The 27829-nt window shown below is 44.2% G+C and overlaps 1 protein-coding gene across 1 annotated transcript in view; it reads right to left on the reverse strand.

Annotated features, from left to right (window-relative positions):
* Window positions 1-27829, reverse strand: part of LOC109921562 (neurocan core protein-like) — a 167192-nt gene that overhangs the window by 83446 nt on the left and 55917 nt on the right. Inside the window, exon 6 of the mRNA XM_048613943.1 lies at window positions 19554-20687. Within this exon, the coding sequence (XP_048469900.1) occupies window positions 19554-20687 (1134 nt within the window). The remainder of the gene's footprint in view (window positions 1-19553; window positions 20688-27829) is intronic.

Consider the following 27829-nt stretch of genomic DNA (forward strand, 5'->3'; position numbering starts at 1 on the left):
TCTGCACTGGATCTGAGTGCTCGGCCGGGGACACCGTCTGGGACCATCACTTTCCTCGGGTTGATTCTCAGGGAGAACGATCTGACTTCTGAAGCAGTGACAGAGGGAACAGTTGGGTCCAGGCCTGTTGGGGCAGGTGTTGCCATGCCAATGGCATTCTGCTCAAACCGAGCATAGAGAGCATTGAGCATGTCAGGGAGGGATGCGTCATTGCTATCTTACACTATTTCAGTTTGTATCCCATAATGTCATTTAGGTCTTGCCATAGACAGCGGGAGTCTGTTTGGTAGGTCTGGGCCTCTAACTTGGTCTGGTACTGGGGGGCAACTTCAGTGCTGTGCCGGTTCCACAGGAGGCTCCACAGCACTGAAGATGTCACCTAGTAACAGGGATGAAACATCTGCTACCAAACCTCCCAGCTCGACGAACACACCAACATCTACAACCAGCACCCAAGCTACAAATCTTCACTCAAACGTTGGTCCGGTACATTTTCTTGGCCTTCTTGATGGCTTTGCAGAGGTCATATCTGGATTTTTTGTATTGGTCCGAGTCACACAACTGGAATGCTGCACGTCTGGTCTTCAATAGGGAGTGGACTTCCCAGTTCATCCAAGGTTTACGGTTGGGGAACACTCGGATTGACTATTGACATGATATCCCACATATTATTGAAACACTGGAATCAAAAGCTAACCTGCTATGTAACCACCGTCAATGTCATAAAATAAAATCCCATCTTTGGGGAAGGAAATTGATCATTTTTACCTGGTCTGGCCTATATGTGACTCCAGGCCCACAGCAAACCTTTTCTCTAGTTATTCGTGAATAGCCCAGCATTTGTTGCTCAGACAGCAGTTGACACCACCCACTTTGCTGTGGGTCAGGTATCACGACCTGATAGAAGTTTATAAAATAATGAGAAGTATAATTAGAGTTAATGGTGGGTGTCTTTTCCTGAGGATGGGGGATTTCAGGACTAAGGACACATTTTTAAGGTGAAAGGAGAGAGATTTTAAAAAGTCATGAGTGGCAAATTTTTTTAACACAGAGCTTGGTTAGCATGTGGAATGAACTTCCTGAAGAAGTGGTGGATGTGGGAACAATTACAACGTTTAAAAGACATTTGGATGAGTACATGAATAGGAAGGGTTTGGAGGGATATGGGCCAGGAGCAGGCAGCTGGGACTTGTTTAGTCGGGATTATGTTCGGCACGGACTGGTTGAACTGAAGGGTCTGTTTCCATAATGTATGACTCTGTGACTCTATATGTAAGTAAGGATGGCAGGTTTCCTTGTCCCAGCGGCATTGGTGCATCACTCGGGAATTTACAGCAATCATTACATTGCTAGCATTTTAATTCCATATTTTCAAAAAATTGAATTTAAATTTCACCATCTGCTACGGTAGAATTCTAACCCGTGTCCCTGAAACTTTTGCCTGGGAGTCTGGATTACCAGTTCAGTAACATTACTACAATGCCACTGCCTGCCCTTAATGTGACTGACACTTAACTACCCTTTGGGCAAATAGGGATGGGCAATACATGCAGGCCTAGCCAGAAATGCCTTCATCCCACGTAGAAAGTTGAATAAAACTTCACTGCTCTTATACTCTGAGCTTCAGTTAAATAAGCCAAGAATCCCAGAAGCCTTTCTAAACACCATCGCACCTGCCCTGATGCCATCAGGGATGTGTAGACATGTGCTTCAAGTTTCCTTTGTTCCTCTACAATTTAATATTCTCCATTCATTGTGTAATCCCAGCCTTGCTTGCCCTCTCCTAAGGCACTACATCGTCCTTCCCCATATTCAATTCCACTTGCCAGTCCGTTGATAGCTTCCTGTAGTCTATAGCTTTGACCCTGACCAACGACCACAATGACCAGTTTTTGTATCATCCACAACCTTCTTAATCATGTCTACTACATTTGGTCTAAATCAGTGTGCCGCTGTTTTGTGGGTAGGGATTGGGGTGAGAGAGACTGGATACAGGCTGCATTCTCGTGTAGGTACCTGAGGTATGGATGAAGATAGATTGTGCTGCAGTGAGCATCACACAATTGAGAGAGACATTTATGCTCTATGTAATCATTCTGAAACAGCAGAGGGCTGGGATTCCAATACTCATGAACCCCTGAATAGCCACACTTGTTATGCTCAGTTGGAGTTGAAGGCAGTGCTTTGGGAGTGATTTTGTAGCAACATCATCCATCATTTTAACACAGCTCTGTTCAGTCACGGAGAAAATTCCCACACATGGGAACAGTGTTGTATAGTGAGACTCAGTGGAATTCTCTGTTCCCCGTTGAAGATAATGTAAATCTTCCTGTTCTGGGATATGACAACTGTAACAATTCAAACAGAAGGGGCTGCAAGGAGCTTGAGTTGCTGTTTGGATTATCATTGAATAATTTTGTTCCGAGTGGGGTGTTTTTCTGGGAATGGTGTGCAGTTCGTTGGGGAGGAAAGCCACAATGAGAGATGCATAAGAATTGGAAGGTAATTAACGCAATGGATTTGGTAAGAAAACTCACCAGGCCTGCCAGCAAGAAGCCCTCCAAAAAAACTCCATACAACTCAGACATAAGACAAAGAAAGAAAGATTCAGCCCTTAAATCCCACCAGCAAAGGACACTTTTCTTCACAAAAAGGAATGGGGGAGCGTAATAAACAGTGTTGATGCTACATCTCATGGACCTTGATGTGTTATCCATACATAGTCCAAATTTTGGAGCTGTATCAAAAAGTCAGAAGGATGACTGCCTTATAGACAAGGATCTTGGTATCAACACCAATGTCGCGGTCACTGAAGAATCTCATATTTAGACATCTGAAGGTGGTGATCACAGATTAGATGCAATGAAGAAGTACCATCAACTGTTTGTGATGGATTCGCCACATTAGCATCAGTGCCCTTGAAGAAACTGATACACCAGTTTCAAGGCCATGATCATTTGAAACCAACTCCACTGGGCCGGCCAAGTGCTTAGGATGCCTGAGTTCCAACTACCTTCTTCACCCAGCTCAAGGAAGGCACCTGAATGAGAAGATGATCAAGGAAGCATCTCCAAAACTCCCTGAAGACTTTCTTGAAGAAATACAACATAGATGGCAATGTGCTGGAGACTCTTGTTTAGAAGAAACTGACCAGGGATGCAACTCCTGTAAGAAGGAACACCAGAGGAAAAATGGAAAAGGAACTAGAGAAAGGAAAGCCAACAATCCTGAGGCCAAGAATCTCTTCAACCTCCATGAAACACCTGATAAGTGTGTGGTCAGAGACGTGGCTCTAGGATCAAGTTGATCAACCACAAGGACCCACGGATCCCATGACCAGTGACATGGGATCTCCTAGGAAGACAATCCCATACTCATTAACGAGTGATTGATGATGACAGGGGAAGGTGATTTCATTTCAACTGTCCCAGCTTCAGTCATGACATTACTGACAATTGAGGTACATTTCTAAAATACCAATATAACCTTGAACGCCTTTCCCTAGTGGCTTTTGCTCACACATGAGTTTATGAGGTGAATAGGGGGGGAGAATCACGATCAAACCTGATCTGATTCTCGTTCAATGTTCAGACACAATAAAGAGTGAGTCGTGAGTTTTCCAGCCCTTAACCCCTTCCAATCCATAATCTGGTGGCTGTCAACAAAAGCTCATGTTTGGAATTGTCCGATTGTTCACCTGAATTTGGCACGTCCCCTACTGGACCATAACAAGATGCTGGCGTCCAGTTGGCATTAGGGACAGAGTAGCTGGGAGGGACAGAGGGCTTTTAGACTAGCCAATGGATAGGCATCCATACTGTGTGACCTGCTGATTAAACAGTAGATAGGATGTGAGAATGGGGTTTTAGGTGTAAGGGAGTGTCAGCCTGGCTTTCAGGCCGCAGTGCCATCACGTTGTAAGTGATGGGCAATGCCAGATTGCCAACGCTTGTCCAGGGAGCATTGTGGCCTTTTAAAAATGGCCCAGGTAATCCTTCAGAAAATATCCAGTGAATGGTGAACTGTTCTGGGAATGGTGTGCGGTAAAATGGGGATAGAATTAGATGAGATGAATGCCACAGGGTGGTTAAAGAGGCGGGTATGGTAAAATGTAATGAGAAATATTACTAAACCTTACGGTGAGAAAATCTCCAAAAAATTCAAGGCAGCTCACACTTCACTAAAAAGTGTAACATCAGCCCACTGTGAGCCAGTCTGAGCACTGCAGCCGAGAGAGAGATGCAATGGGAATGGAGACAGTGCAGGAAATTTCTGCAAGAACACACATCAATTATACAAAGCAGCAAAGCTAGGATTGATCCCCTTAAGGAAATCTGAGTGGAGATCTGATCAAGGTGTTCAAAATTAGGAAGGGTCTGGACAGAGTAGATAGGGGGAAGCTGTTCCCTTTTGTGGAATTGTTGGGAACCAGACAGCACTGGTCTAAGGAGATGATCAGAGAAACCAGGGGCAATAATGGGGAAAGGATCGTCATAGAATCCCTACAGTGTGGAAACAGGCCCTTCAGCCCAACAAGTCCACACATCCCTGAACACTAAGGGCAATTTACCAAGGCCAATCCACCTAACCTGCACATCTTTGGACTGTGGGAGGAAACCAGAGCACCCAGAGTAAACCCACGCAGACACGGGGAGAATGTGTAAACTCCACACAGACAGTTGCCCGTTAGTGGAATTGAACCCAGGTTCCTGGCACTGTGAGGTAGCAGTGCTATCCACTGTGCCACCATGCCACCTGTGATGCACTTCTTGGGCTTGTAGGGGAGGCAGGTTCAATTGGGACTCTCGAAAGAGACTTGTATAATTAGCAGAAATGAAAAGATTTGCAGAGCTGCAGCAAAAAGGCAGGAGAGCAGGGCTAGCAGGAAGCCAACCCCAGATGCGATGGGCTGAACAACCTCATTGTCTGCTATGCCTGTCCAAATCTAAATATTACAGCCAGACCGTTTAGGAGAAATGTTAGGAAGCACTTCTACACACGAAGGGTGGCAGAGGTTTTGAACTCTCGTCCGCCAACAGCGTGGATGTTGGATCAGTTGTTAATTTTAAATCTGAGATAGATACATTTTTGTTAACTAACAGTATTAAGGGATATGGCCCAAAGGCAGGGATATGGAGTTAGGCCACAGGTCAACCATGATTTCATTGAATGGCAGAACAGGCTCAAGGGGCTGAATGGCCCACTCCAGTTCCTATGTTCCATTGTATGATTCTATGTAAAATATGCTCAGTCTCTCTGAGCCTGCTGGTCACAGTGAGAATTCCTCTCCCTTTCAATATCAAGTAACTTTCAGAGACCCAGCAGCTAAAAATAGACTGCATGTATTTCATTTACATTTTCATAGATTGAAGGTTGATGAAGGATGGTTAGAGAGAGCCATAGCACAATGCAGACATCAGACTGAGGTTGAGTGTAAGTCACAGACTCATCTTCGACACAGTGCTTTGAGCACAGATTTACAATCCAACTTCTAAGGGAATGCTGCTTGCTAATGCCTGTATCTCAACTTGCAACCGCTACAACCAAATCCTATCCGTCTGTCACCTCTTTGCTCATCAACTTACATTGGTGCCTAGTTCAGCTACACCTCAATTTTAAACTTCATCTCCTCCATTGTCTCACTCCTTACGGAAATCTTGTGGTGCACTGGATAGTGCCCTGCATCCAAACCAGTAAATCCAGTTTCAAAGCCCACTCCAGAACTCAATGGTAATTGGAATGTTGCCGGCGGCACGGTGGCTCAGTGGTTAGCACTGTTGCCTCACAGCACCAGGGACCCGGGGTCAATTCCACCCTCGGGTGCCTGTCTGTGTGGAGTTTGCACATTCTCCCCGTGTCTGCGTGGGTTTCCTCCAGGTGCTCCGGTTTCCTCCCACAGTCCAAAGATGTGCAGGCTAGGTGGAATGGCCATGGAAAATTGCCCATAGTTTTCAGGGATGTGTAGATTAGGTGGGTTATAGGGGGATGGGTCTGGTGGGATGATCTGAGGATCAGTGTGGACTTGTTAGGCCGAAGGGCCTGTTTTCACACTGTAGAGATTCTGTGGAATTCAAGCCATAAGACATGGGAGCAGAAAGTACACCCATCAGCTCTGTTCTGCCATTTAATGAGATCATGGCTGATCTGATCATCCTCAACTCCACTTTCCTTTTTTCTCCCACTACCCTTGAGTCCCTTTCTGATTTAAAATCTCCCTATCTCAGTATTGAATATTCTCAATGACCCAGCCTCTACAGTCCTCCATGGTAAAGAATTCCACAGATTCACAACTCTCCAAGAGAACAAACCCTTCCCCATCTCGGTCTTAAGCAGGTGACCCCTGTGCTCTGAAATTCTGCCCTCTGGCCCTAGCCTGTCCCACAAGGGAAAATTACCTTGCTGCATCCATTCTGCAAAGACCCCTAAGAATCTTGTACATTTCAATAAGGTCTCTTCCCATTCTTGTAAACTGCAATGAGTACAGGCTCAATCTACTCAACCTCTCCTGATCAGCCAAGGCTCCAGGTCTAGGGGTAGGCCTGGGTGCCTGATGGTGAAGGTAGTGACAGAGGTGAGTTCAGTCCCAGCACGGGACCCTGTGGCACCGGCGACAGCTGTATCGGTAAGGTCGGCCCAGGGTGAGCGCATGGCAGCGGAGTCGGTGGAGGCGAGATGGTGGCGAAGAGAGGCCAGTCTGTTCGAGTGGAAACGTGGCAAAGTGCGGTTGCAGCAATGTTGTTGGTTTAGCAGCAGGGTCTCGAAGTATCAGGGCAGAGGAGCCCGGATCCAGGCTCATGGCTGAGCTAGAAATGGGAGCTGTTCCAAAGGCCACCTAACTTCATTGAGATAAGACTATAAGATGAACTTTATTGTTTTATTTTTCTGGCTTTATATTCTGTGTTTTTGTTTCTTTTTCTGTATTTTAAGATGGCACTGGTGTGTGTCAACACTAAACAACACTTTTCACTGTATTTGTAATAAACACACGTGACAATAAATAAATCAAATCAAATCACACCATAGCCAGTACCAATCTAGTGATCCCATTCTGGGCTGCCTCCAATGCCAGAATATAACTTTGCTTCGATAAGGAGAACAAAACTGTTGATGATCAACCTGCAAATGTGTAACTTTTAACCTTATTTTATGTGTTTTACACAATACTATAATTACTGCAGTGTTTAACTTTTAATTTTGTTCTATCTTTCTACCTTGTTCTGGAGATTCTGTACCTAGTTACCTGTACCTAAGATGACACCTTGTGTGGCGACATTATGCACTTTTCACCGTACTCCCGTACTTTTGTACTTAGGTACACATGAAAATAAAATCAAAACTCAATCATTGAATTGCTAGCAAACAAACACATTTCCTGGTCAGTCAGTATCCTGCTAGTGATACTGCAAAAGTGTCCCCATGTTAAAGGACTCCAGGTGGGAGTTAGCCACAGGGTATACTCCATGGTGAGTGTACTGCCAGAAGAGAAACGTTGCTGCTCTCCCAATTCCACAACCTCGGAGATATCAGCACTCTCTTAATTCTTTTTTCGGATCAAACTGCCTCAGGTCAGAGTTGGGTGGAGTGTTAATGAATGTCTAAGTAAATGAAGCTCCTTTTTTCTTAAAAAAAAATCTATTTAGCTCTTTCTAAAATTAACTGCAAATCATCTAATTTTTCCATTTTAATTTTTCTGAATTCTTGAACAACCCTGATATTAATTTCTTCGTCATTGGGCTTCATTTTTGAACTCCCTCCCTAAACCTCTGTGTTACCCTTCTTTCAGACACTACTTTAAATATTCTCTTTTGACCAAATGTTCAGTTGTTTGATTTCATGTCTCCTCACGGTTGAACTTTTGCTCCTGTGCTGCACCTTGGGAGGTTTTCTATTGCTAAAGGTGCGATATAAATAAAAACAGGTGAGAAGGGGGAAATCATTAACTTATGGAGAAATTGAACTACATATCACGGATGCATTTGAGAGGAGGAAAGCTGGGTAAGCACTTTAGGAGAAAAATAATAGGGAGGAGGTGGATGGGACAATGATAACGTCATAAGCCGATGCTTTGTGGAAAGGAGTTCAAATCCCACCATGGCAGCTGGTGGAATTAATTATGTAATTGAAACTAGTGTCAGCGATGATGACCTTGTAATGATCATTGATTGTTTTAAAGACCGACCTGGTTCACTAATGCCCTTTCGGGAAGGAAACTGCCATCCTTACCCAACCTGGCCTACATGTGACTCCAGACCCAAAGCAATGTGGCCTACTCTTAACTGCCCTCTGAGAAGTCACTCTTTTGAAGGGCAATTAGGGTTGGGTGATAAATGCTGGCGTTGGCAGTGATGCACCCACCATGAAAGAATCAAAAAAGATAAAATGAGGTTAAGAAAAAAGGAGGAGGTTTGAGTAGGATGTAAACACCAACATAGATTTTTTTGGACCAAATATGACTATGAGGAAAGCTATTTTCTTCATGTCCTATTGTACCTGGGAAGACAGCGGTGTCTGAGAAATGCAACATCTCAGGTGTAGTTAGGTGACACAATCAATTCTGCCGTGCCAAAGGGTGGGCATTATTCCAAGCTTCTCAGTTTGGTCACACAGACAGTACAAGGGCCACTGAAAAGCAGTTTCAGCGCTACAGTTAGTTGGAGACAAGGACAGGTTTCTTCATTTTTATTCACTCATGGGACCTAGGCATCACTGCCGGGGCCAACATTCATTGCCCATCTCTAGCTACCCTTCAGAAGGTGATGGTGAGCTGCCTTCTTGAACCATTGCAGTCCATGTGCTGTATATAGATCCACAGTGCCCTTAGGGAGGGAGTTCCAGTATTTTGACCCAGCGACACTGAAGGAACGGCGATATATTTCCAAGTCAGGATGGTGAGTGGTTTGGCGGTGAACTGGCAGGTTGTGGTTTTCCCAGATATCTGCTGCTTTTGTCCTTCTCGAGAGTAATGGTTGTGAGCTTGGAGTGTTCTGTCTAAAGAGACTCAGTGAAATTCATTTTTTTATTTTTCATTCATGGGATGAGGGTGTCACTTATTGTCCATCCCAGAGGGTATTTAAGAGTCCACATTGCTGTCAGTCTGGAATTCACATGTAGTCACAGTTTCCTTCCCTAAAGGACATTCATGAACCAGATGGGCTTTTCCTGACAATGGTTTCATGGTCATTATTAAATCCTTAGTTTCAGACTTTTATTGAATTTGGGTTGTTGATTTGTATACCAAGCTGGTAGGTTGGTTTGCAGACGATTCATCACCATATTATGTAACATCATCAGTGCGCCTCCGATGAAATGTTGTTGCTCTGTCCCGATTGTTATTTATGTGGGTTCGGTCTGATGTGGTGGTTGGCGTCATTTCTGGTTCTACTTCACAATGGTTGGTGTATGGGGTCTATTTCCGCATGTTTGTTGATCAAGTTCCGGGTTGAGCACCGGGCTCGAGGAAATCCCATGAGTGTCTTTGCTTGGCTTGGCCTAGGATGGTTACATTGTCCCGGTCAAATTTGTGACCTTCTTTGTCCGAGCGTATGGAAACAAATTTATTGAATTCAAATTCCACTATCTGCCATGGTGGGATTCAAACCTGGGTCCCCAGAAAATTACCTGGGTTTCTAGATTAACAGTCCAGTAGGTATCTTTCTTATCCAGATGTTCAAGGGATGAGTGTAGGGTCAGGGAAATGGTGTCTGCCATTTGCCTGTTGCGCTGGTAGGCGAATTGCAAATGATCGAGGCAATCCGGTAGACTGGAGGTGGTGTGAGCCATGGCTAACCATTTGAAGCACTTCATAAGTATACAGGTCAGAGCCACCAGGCAATATTCATGGAGGCACGCTGTATGATTTTTCTTTGGCTCCGGTATGATGGTAGTCTTTTTGAAACAGGTGGGGACTTCAGATTGTAGTAAGGTGGCTTTAAAGGTGTCAGTGAATACTCCCACCAGCTGGTCCTCACTGGGTCTGAGCGCATGGTCAGGGACTCCATCTGGGCTGGTCACTTTCCATGGGTTCACTCTCAAGAAGGCCGATCAAACATCTATGGTGGTGACTGTGGGTACAGGTGTGTCCAGGCATGTTGGGACACGTGACCTTGTTTCACTGACCTTCTGTTCAAAGTGAGCGCAGAAATCATTGAGCTCATTGGGTAGGGATGTACTGATGCCCACAATTCTGTTTGATTTCGCTTTGTGCCCGTTATGTTGTGTGAGCCTTCTCACAAACAGTGGGTGTCCGTGTGATCCAATGGGTCTCAGGCTTAGTTTGGTATTGTCTCTTGACATCTCTGATGGCCTTATGACGTTCGTACCTGGATTTCCTGTATAGGTCAGAATTGCCCGACTTGAACGCATCAGACCTGGACTTCAGTAGGGAGCGGTCACCCGGGTCATCCATGCTTTCCGGTTGGGGAACATTCAGATTAACTTCTTCGCACGCAGTCATCTACCAATTTACTAATGAAGTCTACAATGGTAGTGGAATACTTGTTTAGATTGGCCGCTGAGATCTTGAATATGGACCAATCCCCTTACTCTAAGCAGTCCCGTAGAAACCCTTCCGTTGCCTCAGACCAACACTGCACTACTTTCTGTACTGGGTCCTCATGCTTCAATTTCTGTTTGTGAGCATAAGAGGAGGAGCACAGCGTTGTGGCCTGATTTCCCAAAAGGAGGCTGGGGAATGGAGCGGTACGCATCTTTGATGGTTGAATAGCAATGGTCAAGGATGTTCGGCCTCCTGGTCGGACAGGAGGCATGTTGAGGTTATGTTGGTAGTACATTCATGAGATTGGCCTGGTTAAAGGCACCAGGTACAATGAACAAGGCCTCCATCTCAAGACTGTTTGTAGCATTGTATACTACATCAAGTGCACATTCTAAAGGTACGTGGTTTCCCATGGATACTGGACAGATCGCTACCCTTTCCAATCCTGTACATTTTTTGTTCTTTTTAGGAATATTCAAATGCTGGAGTCAACAGCTCAACCAGAGAACAAGAGTTGAATAAATCGATGAAATGAGGCTGTCATTTACCCTGTGTGTCAGTTAAGCCTATTAAGTCCTTTTCTCTACAAAGCCCAACAGATAATTAATTATTAAGGAAATGGAGTCGTTTGATTTCATATTTGAAGATTAGGCCATTTCTCTTTCAACGATAATGTCTTAATTTGTTAAACATGAAGGGCTTAAAAGTGTTTGACAACTGAGAATCTTCTGTTTAAGATCTAGGTTGTGGAAAGGACAAAGGCAGATTTATGACTGGCATTGTCTCATTTCCTTTCTGTAAATTTAGGATTATAGCTGTGCCATTTATCACTCTGCTCCCTTACTGGGTTTTTAACTACATTTACAGATTTGAACCATGATCCCATTATATGTGATTTACTGTGAATTCTCCTGCTTCGTGTCATGATTGACTTCACTTTATTGTGGAAAATCATTCGGTGAGGGGTTTCAATCAGGAGGCTATGTTGGCTGGCTTTGGTTCATGAGATGTGATGATTAGAAGTAAAGTTCAAAGAGTAATAGACATGTAAGAAAAATGACCCCGGCTTATGAATTTTCTCTTTCCAGTTCTCTGCACCTCTCCTTCTGAAAACTGTAGAACAGAATAGCCAAGGCCCATAAGTTACAGTAGAACATACCTCATGGACAAGGCTGGTCCACTGTCTAGCTGATGGCCACGTACCTACTCACTGGGCAGGGAAGGATCAGTAGATTGAGATCAAGAGCCAAACTTTTGCAGCCACATACTTCCATCTCCCTCTAGGCAGGAACAGAGGATGGGAGAAGGGGTGGCAAGGGGTTAAGTGGTTGCCAAAAGTACCATGCAAGGCAGTGTGTTTAATTACAGCCACTGTGCCTGGCAATGGCCATTGTGAGGGGAGATGTTTCCAGGGCCCACGGAGTAAAGGGGCAATCAGGTTCATTCAGAGCCAAAGTAAAGGTACCTTTATGACCTGTTTCTATTGGAAGGATGTTATTAAATTGGAGAGGATGCAGCAAAGATTTGCAAGTCTGGAGGATTTGAGTTATACCGAGAGGTTGGATAGGCTGGGACTTTTTTCCCTGAAGCGTAGGAGGTTTAGGGGTGACCTTATAGAGGTTTATAAAGTCATGAGGGGCATGGATAGGGTGAATAGTCAAGGTTTTCTTCCCAGGGTAGGGGAATCCAACACTAGAGGACAGAGATTTAAGGTGAGAGCAGGGTGGGGGGGGTAGGGGGGCAACTTTTTCACACAAATGATGACGCATACATGGAACAAACTGCCAGCAGAAGTGATAGAGGTGCACTCAGTTACGACATTTAAAAGATATTTGGACTGTTACATGAATAGGAAGGGTTTAGAGGGATATCAACCAAAAGCTGGCAAATGGGACTAGTTCAGGTTAGGAAGCCTGGTTGGCATGGACAAGTTGGGCCAAAGAGTCTGTTTCTGTGGTGTATGACACTATTTTGAAAAAATGGGATTAGAGTAGTTAGCTGGCTGTTTTTGCCTGGCATGAACACAATGGGCTGACGGTCATTTTAATGTGTCATAGATCTCTATGACTCTATGACCAACCAGTGTTTTGCTGGTTGGTCTCGAATTCCCAACTCAGCTGGAGGGCACCCCGGGCGTGGCATAACATTCCAGATATGCCTGCCCAGGCATCCCTTTGTCCTTCCCAACTCTCAAACTGGTGGCCTGGCTGCTTTTTCTGTTTCTGTCTTTATCAGAATTTTTAAAAAATGAAGCTGTTGACTTGCTCACTGAGCTGGCTTGTTTTTGTTCAGACGTTTGTCACCATGCTAGGTGACTTCATCAGTGGATCCTCCAATGAAGTGATGTTATTCTACTCGGTTTGGAATTTATAGTGTCCGGTCTGTTATGGTGAGTATTGTCATTTCTGGTTTTGATCTGTATGGGTTTATATATGGGGTCCAATTCTATATGTTTGTTGAATGCATTACAGGTGGAGAACCATGCCCCTAGGAATTCCCATGCGTGTCTATGTTTGGCTTGGACTGCTATGGTTACCTTGTTCCAGTTAAACTGATGGCCTTCATTGTCTAAGTGTACCGATATTAAGGAGAGTTCATCGTGCCGTTTTGCTGCTAGCTGATGTTTGTGTATTCTGATGGCTAGTTTCTTTCCTGTCTGTCCGATGTAATGTTTGTGACAGTCATTGCACGGTATTTGTAAACCACTTCCGTTCTGCTTGTTGTGAGAATGGGGTCTTTAATCATTGTAAGGGACCAGGTAACCATAGTAGCCCAAGCCAAGCATAGACACGCACGGGAATTCCTAGAGGCATGGTTCTCCACCCATACTTCAATCAACAAACATATAGAATTGGAGCCCATGTACAAACCCGTACAGATCAAAACCAGAAATAATGGTACTCGCTATAATGGACCGGACAGTATAAATTCCAAGTGGAGTAGAATAACATCGCTTCATCGGAGGCTTCACTGATGATGTCACCTAGCATGGTGACAAAATGTCTGAGCAAACACAAGCCAGCTCGGCGAGCAAGTCAACAGCATCACCCACAATCCGAGCTACAGATCTTTGCCAAAACTTTATTTTTTTAAAAATGCTCAAAAGACCAGATTCTTGTTGCAACACCTTCTCAGTTCAATACCCTGTACTGCAGTCGACTGACCACCTGGTGCTGGAAGATCTTATAGAATCATAGAATCCCTACAGTGTGGAAGCAGGCCATTTGGCCCATCAGGTCCATACCGCCCTTCTGAAGAGCATCCCACCCAGGCCAACCCCCATCCCCAGGACTCTGCATTTCCCATGGGTACCCACCTAGCCTCTATATTCCTGGACATGACAGGTGATTTAGCATGGCTAACCTGCATGCCTCTGGGCTGTGGGAGGAAATTGGAGCAACCCCACACAGGGGAAATGCGCAAACTCCACACATACAGTCACCCAAGGGTGGGATTGAACCCCGGTCCCTGGTGCGGTGAGGCAGTAGTGCTAACCACTGAGCCAGTACACTACCTCGGGTGACACCAGGTAAGAATAGACAGATTTCCTTCTCCAATGGCTGTTAGCGAACTAGATGAGTTTTTAAACATTGATCGTTTAACAGTCAGCATTACTGAGAAACCCATACAGACACCTGGAGAATGTACAAACTACCCACAGATAGTCACCCAAGGATGGGATTGAACCCAGGACCCTGATGCTGTGAGGCAGCAATGCTAACCACTGAGCCACCGTGCCGCCCACTGATAGGAGCTCTGAAGGGTTGTCCTGCACCAATGGCATTTCCAACGCCATTCATACAGCAAGGAACCTGCTTCCATGCCAACATAGGGATCACTGTGGTGAGAATCCTTAACTTTAATCAGCATTCCCACACCATCAAGACAGGGCTCTGACCAGTAAATTTATTTTTTCTATTCATTTTGTGGGATGTGGGCGTCGTTGGCTGGGCCCAGCATTTCTTGCCCATTCCTAGTTGCCCTTGAGAACGTGGTGGTGAGCTGCCTTCTTGAACCGCTGCAGTCGTCCTGCTGTGGGTTGACCCACAATGCCACTAGGGAGGGAATTCCAGGATTGCGACCCAGCAACAGTGAAGGAACGGCGATATATTTCCAAGTCAGGACTAAATAAACCCAATTTCTATTTCCTGCCTCCGCGATGCAAGCCCAGTCCCAGAGAGAGCTCCCTGACTGAGTAACACGCACTAATGAAAGGGCATCTCTGTCACCTATAAGCCTATCATAGATCAATTTGGTAATAATTGATTTTTGGATTCATTTGCTGGCCTACATTGGAAAAAATCAAACTCTGACAACATAGCAATCTGAGTAGAATTTAGGGGTGCTGTGACTCAATTATTTATCGAAATGCAATCATTTGAGTGATTTTAAAACGTAAATGTTTGTGCAGGACTCTCTTTTCAGACAAGCTCAGGAATGTACTTGTGATTGACGATATACTTTTAGCCTTTGCTACTTTATGTAAAAGTAATAGATGCACCAATGGGTGACTATTGGATTACAGCAAAGAAGGCTGATAAACCGCTGCAACATGTCTTAGAGAGTCAGAAAGTGCCAATATGTAATTGAATTCAAGAAGGTTCAGAGTTTGTTCCCAGGTCCAGATCCCGATTCTCGGAGGGAATGTGGGTTTCTCACCCACATATGCCTCATTGAGGCCCAGAGGGTGCTTTGCAAGAAGGCTCCCTCTGGGAGTCCTGTCCAATTAAGTAAGGTGTGGGGTCTACCAAGACTGGGTGGCATGGTGGCTCAGTGGTTAGCACTGCTGCCTCACAGCGGCAGGGACCCTGGTTCGATTCCACCCTCAGGCGACTGCCTGTGTGGAGTTTGCACATTCTCCCCATGTCTGTGTGGGTTTCCTCCAGGTGCTCTGGTTTCCTCCCACTGTCCAATGGCTTTTCCCCAGGGTGGGGAAGTGTAAAACTAGAAGACATAGGTTTGAGGGGAGAGATACTAAAGGGTTCGGAGGGGCAACTGTTTCACACACAGAGGATGATGAGTGTCTGGAACGGGCTGCCAGAGGTAGCAGTGGAGGAGAGTACAACCTCATCACTTAAGAAACATTTGAACAGGTACATAGATGGGATAGGCATGGAGGGATATGGGACACAGACAAATGAGGCGAGATTAATTGTGAAAACTGAACAAGTTGGGCCAAAGGGCCTGTTTCCATGCTGTAAGCCTCGATGACTCTATATGCTGGTTAGGTGGATTGGCCATGCTAAATTGACCCCTAGTGTCCCAAGATGTGCAGGCTAGGTGCATTGACCATGGTAAATGCAGGGTTACAAGGAATGGAGTCGTGGGCTTGGTCTGGGCAGGATGCTTTTCAGAGGTTCAGTGCATATTTGATTAGCCGAATGGCCTCTTTCTGGACTGTAGGGATTCTACGAATACCAAAAGGAGACCCTCCAATGCTGTCACTGTGAGAGATGGGAGCCACCAATGGAGATAGGGGAAACAGAGACTGCCTCTCTCACTGATGTACCCCACTAAGATTTTATAGGTCCTTAAAAATCAAAGATTCACATCAGCTGCCAGGAGAGGCTCTCGTGTTGCAGTGAGTAATGTCCCTGCCTCACAGCCAGAAGCTCTGGGTTTGAGTCCAGCTGCAGAACAGGATAGCCCTTGGAAGGAAGGAGGGTTGGCCAAACAGTTTGACAATCAACTTCCATTATACACGAAAGTGAGAGTGGGAGAGATTCCGGATCGGTGTGTGTTTGGGAAAGTATGTTGGAGTTAAAATCATGGTTCATGCAGGTGAATGAATACACAGCCCCAGCTCAAATTCCCTGACTGAAAACATCAATCACTAAATCAACGTTTAAAGTCATTGTTGTTTGAGAGAGCTTGCTGTGTACTAAATGGTTGCCTGTTTCCTACATAACGACAGCTACAGTGCTGCCGGTGAGTTATACTTCACTCAGGGAATCTGAGCTGGGGCTCTGTATTCGTTCATCAGCATGAATAGTGATTCTAACTCCAACATATATTCAGAAGAAGGGTCCTGACCTGAAACGTCAACTTTCCTGCTTCTCTGATGCTGCCTGGCCTGCTATGTTCCTCCAGCTCCACACTGTGTTGTCTATATAAATGCAGATTATTGTTCACATTTCAGCACAATAGTGCACAACATACAGAAAGAGAAAGGAACACAGGAACAGGAGTAGGCCATTCAGCCCCTCGAGCCTGTTCTACCATTTAATGATATCATGGCTGATCTAACTCAATCTACCTGCCTTAGGCCCATAACAACAAAAATGTATCTATCTCAGATTTAAAACTAACAACTGATCCAGCATCCACTGCAATTTGTGGAAGAGAGTTGCAAACCTCTACCACCCTTCATGTGTAGAAGTGCTTCCTAACATCTCTCCTGAACGGTCTGGCCCTAATTGTCAGACAATGCTCCCTAGCTCTACAATCCCCAACCAGTGGAAATAGTTTATCTTTGTATATCATGCCTTTTCCTGTTAATATCTTGAAGACTTTGATCAGATTATTCTTTTACCTTTTAAACTCTAGAGAAAAACAGGCCTAATTTCTATAATCTGTCCTCGTAACATAACCCCTGAGGTCCAGTTATCATTCTTGTAAACCTATGTTCTACTCCGTCCGAGGCCAATCTATCCTTCCTAAGGCATGGTGCCCAAATCTGCTCTCACAGTGCTCCAAGTGGGGTCTAACCAGGGTTTTCTATAACTGCAGCATAGCTTCTGCATCCTTGTACTACAGTCCTCTGGATATAAAGGCCAGCATTCCATTAGCTTTCTTGACTATTTTAAGCACCACTTCATGGTATTTTAAATGTCTATGCACATGAATCGCCAGGTTTCTTTGGATATCCATTGTATCTAACTTCATACCATCTGGAAAGTCCCCTGATCAATCCATTTCTGGTCAAAAATGGATAACTTCACATTCACTTACATTGAAGTCCATCTACCACAGTTTTGCCCATTCACCTGGTCTACCAATATCTCTTTGTAATAACCATAACAATTTAAGAAATAGGAGTAGGCCATTTGGCACATCTACTTCACCATTAAATAAGATCTTCATTGACATGATGGTGATGTTAACTCCACTATCCTGCTTGTAGCTGACCCCCATAACCCTACATTTCCTTGTAAATCCAAAATCTGCCTAACTCAGCCTCAAATATGTTCAATGACACTGGCTCCACTCTTCCTTGGGTTAGAGAATTTCAAAGATATTTCTTGTCACCTCCATCTTAGGTGGGAAGCTCATTAGTTTTAAACTGTACCTCCCAGTTTTCAATTCCCCTATAAGGAGAAACAATCTCACAATATCTACTCCAGCAAGACCCCTCTGAATTTGATATGAACATAGAGCAATACAGCACAGTATAGGACCTTCGGCCCATGATGTTGTGCTGACCTGTTATCCTACTAAGATCAAACTACCCTGCATACCCTACAGTTTACTATCCTCCAAGAGTCATATAAATGTCCCTAATGTATCTGACTCTGCTACCACCGCCAGCAGCGCATTCCACACACCCACCACTCTCTGTGTGAAGAATCTACCTCTGACATCTCCCCTATACCTTCCTCCAGTCACCTTAAAATTACACCCCCTCATAATAGTCATTTCTGCCCTGGGAAAAAGTTTCAAGAAGATCACGTGTCATTTTTCTGAATTCCAATGAGTACACACCAAACCTTTCTGCATTAGACACCCAAGATTTCCCTGCTGACTGTTTGTAAAGTCAACTCTGATTGGCCAACATGTGCTGTATTGAAAATGACAGGGAAAAAGAGACTCCCCAGACTCCTGGGTAATTCAAATTTTACCATGCCAACCCCTTGGCCACTCAGAGTCAACTTGCCAACCAATCAGCATCCTTATCTTCTGTAGTATAAATTATGATCATTGTTTGAAATCTACCATACTTGCTTTTGTCCTGATTAGGGCAAGCAGAAAAATATGAGAAAATATCTCTTTTCAGCAAGATTTAGTGAATGTTCTGAATCATTTTTTGAATGCCAGTGACATTAAATCAGGTTACCCACAGGAGATAGACTAGAAATTTATCAAAATTGCTTATTTTTTGCAATAAACCCGTTTTCAACTGTGTGGAAGAAACAACTGCACTCTTAAATGTATCAAGAAATACTTCAATGCAAGAGGAAAAGTTATGATTGATTACAGCGTCACATCAGGTTTGATGTAATGATTATGTAAGTAAGTTGGGAGAAGTTTAACCTTACTCTGGAAGAGCCACTACAATTCCAACTACGCCCAATTGCCAATTCCACCCAAAGTGCAGACATTTTTAATCAACATGTTCAGAGATATACCTCTGGTGGAGATAGAACTTGAGGCTAGACCAGAGGTAGGAACGCTACTGCTGCTCCCCAAAGTGTAAACTATGCCATCTTCATGATAAAGTTCTATTCAATCAATTGCCCAGGATTGATTGACTCTGTAGGTTAGTTCATTTACATCAGTAAAACACATTACAGGTTATGAAGCAGACATTATAGCAGATCAACTGGCATCTGTGTGCAGGGCTTGTAAACTCTCAGCAGAATAACTGACAGGCAGAATCACAATATTATTTACACAAAACACGTGGTATCCTTAAAGACAAACTCATTTGAAGGCGATGTACGCACACAATAAATTGCACCCCAAGCCGTTTCTAATATTCATGCTTATTAATGATTCATTATTTCCTAAACTGTTATGAAAGTCATCACTAAGTACCAAGATAATACAGTGTGGAGCTGGAAGAACACAGCAGGCCAGGCAGCATCAGAGGAGTAGGAAAGCTGACGCTTCGGATCGAGAGCCTTCTTCAGAAAATGATTTCCTGCTCCTCTGATGCTGCCTGCCCTCTTGTGTTCCTCCAGCTCCACACTGTGTTATCTCTGACTCCAGCATCGGCAATTCTTACTATCTCTGACTATGTACCAAGATCCCTTATTCCACTCATTCTTGGCCAGAGTTGAACGATATCAAAGGAAACAAGTAGAACAAACAACAAATAGATGATTAAGAATGTGCTTACCTGTGGCTACTTGTGGCCATGCCTTTGGTTCAGTTGCAGAAGGAGTTGGAATATGCGATGGCTCTTGTGATGCACTGGTTAAGACTTGCTCTGTAACTGCTGTTGTGCCTTTAATAATGCTTCTGATTGTTTCATGTTCAATGGTGGGTAAATTATCAAGTTGCTGGTTGGAAAGGTCAATAGTCATCACTTGAGTAGCCTTGCTTTTCAAGAATTGTTTCCCCAAGAACTCCCAGTCACTGTCGAGCTCATTTTTGGCCATAGGTTCTGGCCCCAGTGGAGGCAATTCATTGGATTCACCAATAACAACAATGTCCGATTTCATCTCTTTAGCCAATAAACTCATCGTCACAGCTTGAGGGCTGAATCCATCTGAATCAGTAGAAGCTGAAGGTGTTGAAATGCCAGGAGGCGTTCTGTTGAGACTAATAGACGCTGGCTCCTGTGTTGGTTCTGTTTCAGATCTTTGACCTTGTGAGGCACTGGTTTTCTCTTTTGGATTTAATGTGATGGTTACAGTTTCAGGTGCTACGAGAGTCAGGCTTGCTAGAATTAGGTCGCTGGAGTTATGAGATTCTTCCTCTTTTGGCCCCTCAAATGTCACGGTTGGGCTTCCATCTCTGGCCAAGAACGTTCCCCTGGTTGAGTTATCAACGTGGTCACCACTGTAATCCAGTCCACTTCCTTCATAAATGTCCAGCTCCTTTAACACACCAGACAGACTACCAGAAGAGTTCCTGTTGTTGATTGGGGGTAAATTGCTGGAGGCGTTTGGACTTAAGTTGTGTTCCTCTGGGTCAGTGGAGAGTGAAGAGCCGTTTCCAGAGAAATGGTGTTGTTCTGCATCAGGTGTTGGGGTGCGTTGCTCCAGATGTTGCTGCACCGTCTGCTGTGTGACAGCGAGATTATGGGATGGCGGTTCCACCACTTGCTTTGACAGCTCAGTGAGTTCAGTCCCAGAGAGTAAGGACCAGTCTTTGAGGGGCAGCTTGCCCGAAATAGGTGTTGCTGTGTTTGAGCTTCCATTTCCTCCTTGTTCCATGGATAGTTGTGGAATCTGTAGCTCTGAATTTGCCAACGCAGAAGCTCCTTTAAGATTCATCCTTTCCTTTGTGGATGGCTGTACATCACCAGCTAAATAGGAATTCAGAAAGAAAAGATAATGTGTTAACTTCTACAGCTTCAGGAGAAAGGTGCATGACTCTGGAATTCCTGCTCTGACTTTGTAAGTGAGGGAGAGGTTAGAGGAGGACAACCATGATCCCAGAAGCAGTTTGTAAAGGGTGGAGGACTTAGGGAAACCTGGACAGACACTGTGTCTTTTCAGTCAGGCTACAGCTCCTTACATTTTGGTTATTCCAGTTGAGCCTGGCTCGGCAGCTGACCATCTAATTGACAAGCGGTCAGCTAGGAATGGTAAATAAGAGGCCACTTCGGATCTGGTGACTCTATTCTCCCCTTGTGATAGTGATCAGGGAGCAGAGGATTTAGGGGCTCTGGCATTAGTTAAGGAATTGGTGTCCAAGAAAACCCAACCAAAGGCCTCCCTATGACACTTGCAAAAACACCTTGATCCTCCTGACCCACAGAGACGATCAAAACTCTTCTGACCCAAGATCCCTTTCCTGTGGGTTGGACCTGGATGAAGAGGGAGGAATAGTTTCCTTAACAAGTGTCACTTTGGCTTACAATTAGATTAGATCCCAGTTATGAAATGAGACCTGCGCTGGCTCTTCTCCGAATGTCAGTTTGGGTCAGCTGACCCATCATCAGCTCGAAAAAGCAAGTTAATATTGGGAAACAGCAATTTCAGAAAGGACTATTCACACTTCTCAGTTTTACTGCCTTAACCCACCATGATACCCCCAGTCTGGCTGAGGGTACACTGAGGTTCTGTCTGCTTTCTCAAAAGTTTGGGAAAGATCTCAAGGTCTATTGCAAGGAGGAGCAGGGAAGTTCTCCCTGGTGCTCTGATCAATATTTATTCTTCAATTAACATCGCAAAAATAGATTCTTACGCTGCTGCCTGTCGGACGTTTGCTATATACAATTGGTTGCTGCATTTCCCATATTACAACAGTAACTGCAGTTCAAAAATATCTCATTCATTGTAAAGCACTATTAGATGCCCAGTGGTCATGGAAGGTGCTATATAAATGTAAGTACTTTTTTCTGAGCTAAGATGGGGTTCTCAATAACTTCGCCTAACCCCCACTATTGCAGTTGTCAGTGGCTTTAACATACATCAAATACAATCTTCAGCACAGGGTATCGAAATTGCAAACATCAGTCTTAAAAGCATCCCTAATGTCAACTTTGAAGGCACCCTTTCACCAATCCCTTCCACTCCTTGCTTGAAGACATTGGCTCACACTGACATCTAGGTCCATCAGGAATCAATTATCCCATTAGGCCCATCTTCATGACTTTTACAATACATTACTAACAGAAGGAAGCATGGTAAACACAGCTCTGGTTCGTTGGGTCGTCAAAGAAAACTCTACTAGTTCACCCAATGTTCTTTAGGGAAGGAAACCTGTTGTTGTTACCCATTCTTGGCCAGTCCTACACTTGGGACAGCGTGGTTAACTTTTAACCTGAGGCCCAGAAATGGAATGCATCGTTTCTTGGCTTAACATGACAAATCCATGGCTTCTGCCACATAATAACATGAGAAATAGGAATGAAAATAGACCATTCAGCCCATCAAGCCTGCTCTGCTTCCAAACAATAAGTTAGTATGCAAGTGCAACAAGTAATTAAGAAGGCAATGATATTTTGTCCTTTGTTGCAAGGGGTTCAGAGTTTAAAAATAGGGAAGTCTTGTCCAACTTTATAAGGTCTTGGTGAGGCTATACTTGCAGTACTGTGTACAGTTTTGGCCCACATAATTAAAAAAAGGATATACTGGCATGGGACATAGTCCACTGAGGTTCGACTGACTGGTCTGTGATTTCCTGCTTTATCCCTTGCTCCCTTCATGAATAACAGTACCACATTGGCTTTCCTCCAATCCATAGCACCTCTCCTGTCGCCAAAGAGGAATTGAAAATTATTGCCAGTGCCACTGTTATTTCTTCTCTTCCCTCAGCCAACAGCCTGAGATGGTCCATCCAACCCTGGAGATTTACTTTTCAGCCTTGCAGAGCACTCAGAGCCTTCTCTCTGTCTATGCTAATTTTTTATATCACAGACCTTCTCCCTGATTTCTCTCCCCACATCATCCCCTCACTAGTGAACACTGACACAAAGTATTCATTCCGAATCCCAGCTATGTCCACCAACTCCAGGCACAAATTACCACCGTGGTCCTTAATGGGTCCTACCCTTTTCTTAGTCATCATTTTTTCTTTAATATTTTTGTAAAATAACTTAGGTGTTTCCTCTACTTTACCTACCATCATTTGTTCATGCCATCTTTTTTGCTCTCCTAATTTCCTTTTTAAGTTTCCCCTTGTACATTTTATACTCTTCCAGGGCTTCTGTTGTTTTGAGCCCTCGGTATTTGCCATAAGCCTCCCTTCTTTTGACTGCAGGCCCATCCTTATCCTTTTCCACAACTATATCGAATCTAACGGAGTTATGATCGCTGTCTACAAAATGTTCCCACACAGATATTTCAACCCAGCTTCATTAACTCAAATTAAGTCCATCACTACCCGCTTCCCCCACCTTTCTTGTAGGGTGTTCCACATACAGGCTTAAAAAGCTGTCCTGGATGCATATTACAAATTCTGTTCCATCTAAACCTTTCACACCATGATTATCCCAGTTAATATTGGGGAAGATGAAATCCCCTACGATCACTACCCTATTACTTTTACACTCTTCCAAAAATTGCCCACATATCCACTCTTCTATTTAGGGGGCCTACAGAAGGGTAATATCTGAACTATTGACTGCTCCTTTCCTCCAGATGCTGCCTGGCCTGCTCAAATTACAACATGTGGGTATGATGTCATTGTTGTCACTGAGACTGGGTTGAGAGGGGAGGCACAATTGGCAGCTCAGTATTCCAGGATGCAGGGTCTTCAGCTGAGAAAGGAAAGGAGGAAAAATGGGTGTGGCAATATTGATCAGGAATCATGTGGTTACTCCTTTTAGTTTTTGAAGTTTTACCCATGTGGCATCATTTGAGGATCCTTCCAAGATGTCATCCTTCTTTACTGCTGTAATTGATTCCTGATCAATGCCCATTTTCCCCTCCTTTCCTTTCTCAGCTGAAAACTCTGCATCCTGGAATACTGAGCTGCCAATCCTGCCTCCTCTCTCTACCCAGTCTCAGTGACAGCAAAGACATCATACCCACATGTTGTAATTTGAGCTCGCAACTCATCTTGGTTCGAGACAAAACAGAACTGCAGTTGCTGGAATCCAAGGTGGACAAACAGGAATCTGGAAGAGCACAGCAAGCCAGGCAGCATCTGGAGGAAAGGAGCTGTCAACGTTTCAGGTATTATCCTCCTTCAGGAATGAAGCGGGGTAATATTCAAAATATTGACTGCTCCTTTCCTCCACATGCTGCCTGGCTTGCTGTGTTCTTCCAGCCTCCTGTTTGTCTACCTCTCAACTCATCTGCCTGGTTTGCCAGACTCCATGCTTTAAAATACTAACATTCAACCTTGCCAAAGTCACAGAGTCAGAGTCAGACAGCACGGAAACAGACCCTTCAATCCAACCAGTCCATGCCAAACATAATCCCAAACTAAACTAGTCCCACCTGCATGCTCCTGGCCCATATCCCTCCAAACCTTTCCTATCCAAATGTTTTTTTAAACATTGCAATCGTACCCGCATCCACCACTTCCTCAGGAAGTGTGCTCTGATTGGCCTATACGTCCTATGTCTTGTTGACTCACTTGCTCTCTCTTCTAATTCTCTCCCCATATCCCCAAATTCATGGAAGAAAAAGAGAGTCTATCTACACCAGTCTTAAATATACTGATTGATGGAACTACCACAACCCTCTACGATAGAGTTGTGAAGATTTACAACTCTTTGAGTGAAGAAATTTCTCCTCATCTCAGTCCCAAATGACTAACACCTTATCCTGAAGCCATGTCCCCACGTTCTTGATTCCCCAGCCAGGGGGAGAAAATCTCTCAGTGTCAAACCCTTCCGGAATCTCGAATATTTCAATGATATCACCTCTCCTGGAAGATCCTAGGCATTGGGTGCACCATCACCTGCAGCTTTCCCTCCGAACCAATCGCTTTCACAAATTAGAGATGTATAAATCATTCCTTCATCATCAGTGGATCAAAATTTTGCAAGTACTGATCTATCCTTCAGAATATGGCCTGCAACAGTCCAAGATTCAGACCATGACTACCTGAGGGCTACATTGTTTTTGATGTTTTTAATTCATTCACGGGATGAGGGCATTGATGATTAAGCCAGCATTTATTATCCATCCCTAATTGCCCAGAGGGCAGTTAAGAGTCAACCACATTGCTGTGGGGCTGGAGTCACATGTAGGTCAGACCAGATTTCCTTCTCTAAAGGATATTAGTGAACCAGATGGGGTTTTTCTGACAATTGACATGGTCATCATTAAATTCTTAATATCAGGAGGAACATAATGTCCTTGGAGGGAGTGAAGCATAGATAATTCACCAGAATGATACTGGGGCTGAAAGGGTTAAACAGTTAGATTACATAGTCTCATAGTCTCCGTATTGGAGATTCAGCGAGAAGCTACATCCTCTCTGCGAGGGTCATGTCCAGGTCAAAAAGATAACAACTTTCAAATTCAAGCCAGGTCATTCACATGTAATGTCAGAAAGCACCTCCTCACACAAAGTGGGGTGGACATCGCAAACTCTTTCTCCACATTGCTATTGAGGCTGGGGGTGGAGGGGATCAAGTGAAAATTTCCAATAGTTTGATAGACTGCTTTGATAATTGCATTGTGTATGAACCTCGATGGCCTGAGTTTAACTCTCATTCTATGGCAATCTACGAAGAAATGTGTGGAGGGAGACACAGAATGATGGAAGAGGGTTTCCGGACTCAATATCAAGTTCGATAACTTTAGGGCTTGAGCTCTTCCATGTCCTTACCTCATCCCCCACACACCAGGCCTTGTTACCACATAGTCCATTGTTACATACCACCCAGTGTTAGCCACTAACTGTCCCCATTAGTAGCTATTCACCCTCCTAGCCAAATCATTATCCACCCCTTTGTCTACCCAACAACTCTTCTCCCTCTTTGGGCTCTATCCTCACCTATCATTTGCTCCTTAACCCCTGCCCTCCAATGACATGTAAACCAACATTTTCCTAGCTACCTTCAGTTCTGAGAAAGGGTCAGTGGATCCGAAATATTAACTCTGATTTCTCTCCACAGATGCTGCCAGATCTCCTGAGCTTTTCCAGCAATTTCTATTTTTGTCAATGATGAAAGAGGGGTTGTCTGAGCTGTGGTGTGGTTGTCTAACGGCTATGATACAACACCAGTTATGCAGTGGGCTGTGAGTTCAAACCCCAGAACTTCTCAATGCTAGCTTGATAACGGAAAAGTTGAAAGAAAATACCATGGAGATAAAAAGACACGTAATGATATAGGTTGTTGTTTTTTTTTAAAAGAAAACCCAAGGGACCATTATTTTCTTTGTATTCTTTCATAGGATGTGTGTAGTGCTGACTAGGTCAGCATTTATTGCTCATTCATAATTGTCCTTGGGAACTGGATGGTGAGCTGTCTTCTTGAATTACCATGGCTCACTTAGTGCAGTAACACCCACATGCTGTTAGGAAGCTAGTTTCAGGATTTTGACCCAACAACACTGAAGGAACGGCAATGCATTCCCCAGTCAGGGATAGTGAGTGATTTGATTGAAAACTTGCAGGTGGTAGTGTTCCACTGTATCTGCTGCCCTTGATGGGAAAGGTTGCGGGTTTGGAAGATGCTGCCTAAGGAGTCTATTGCAGTTCATGTTGTAGCTGGTACACATTGTTCCCACAATGCATCAGTGAAGAGTGGTTCCCCATCACCAGCTTCAACATTCACTCCCTCCACCGCTAATACATAATGGCAGAATTGTACACCATCTACAAAAGGGAGGCCTTGGTGTAGTGGCATTGTCACTTGACTGTTATTTCAGCGACTCAGAAGCCTGGGTTTGAATCCCACCGTGGCAGTCAGTGGAACTTGAATTCCACAAATAAGAATCTGATGATAACCATGAAACCATTCTTGATTTAAAAACCTATCCAACCCACGAACATCCTTCAGAATGTTCTCACCTGGTCTGGCTTACATGTGACTCCAGACCCATAGCAATGTGGTTGATTCTCGACTGTCCTCTGAAATGGCCTAGCAAACCATTCAATTCAACAACAGCTGGGATGGGCAAAAAATGCTGGCCAACCAGTGATTCCCATGTCCCATGAGTGAATTAAAAATAATGCATTGCAATCACTATAAAGCCATGATCCCCTTCCATATAGAAATATACTTTAGGGAGGAAAGTCTGCTGGGCTATACTTGACTCTATTACAACACTACATTGGATTACTCTCTGAAGGGACCTGATAAGCCCTTCATTTAAATCAAAGCAAGTTGGTAATAATTTCCACACTCCAAATGAATTGATTTTCCATTTAAAGCTGGTTGAATAAAGTCCTTTGTATCAATTGTCCCCACGAAGCATTCAGCCCCAGCGAGAGGCAGAATTCGAAGTGGAGGAATAAAAAGGAAACCACAAACACACAAGTAAAGCTCCTTGGCATTTGATGAAGCGCTGTCTGAAAATAGAACAGAATTTGCAATGCTTCCATAAGCTTGCAACTTCACACAAAAACCATTCTCACATGAAGATGAGGCGAGCATTAAATGGGGAAACAGACAGCGGTCCTGAGGTATGGAAATCACTGGGAATCACCAGTCGGGAAAATTAAATATTACTAACTTGATGGGAATATATGAACAGAAGGTGCTATTCAACACCTCTGGCCTGTTCTGTCACAGTTAATGAGATCGTAGCTTGCCACTACCTTATCTCCATATAATCACCATGCCTCCAATTCCCTTAATACTCGTGTCAAGCAAAAATCTATTAATCTCAGATTTTTAAAGAATTAGGTGGGCCCACATCTATTGCTTTTGGCAGGACAGTTCCACTGCCTTTGTGTGAAGAAATCTCTTCTGATTGACCAGGCTCAGGTTTACAGGTTGTGTCTGCCCCCACACAGGGGACTTCCAGTGTGACACAGGGACCCTCCAGCCCCCCACAGGGGTCTTCCAGTGTGACACAGGGACCCTCCAGCCCC

Source organism: Rhincodon typus, chromosome 29 (assembly GCF_021869965.1).
Source record: "Rhincodon typus isolate 14 chromosome 29, sRhiTyp1.1, whole genome shotgun sequence".
NCBI lineage: Eukaryota > Metazoa > Chordata > Chondrichthyes > Orectolobiformes > Rhincodontidae > Rhincodon > Rhincodon typus.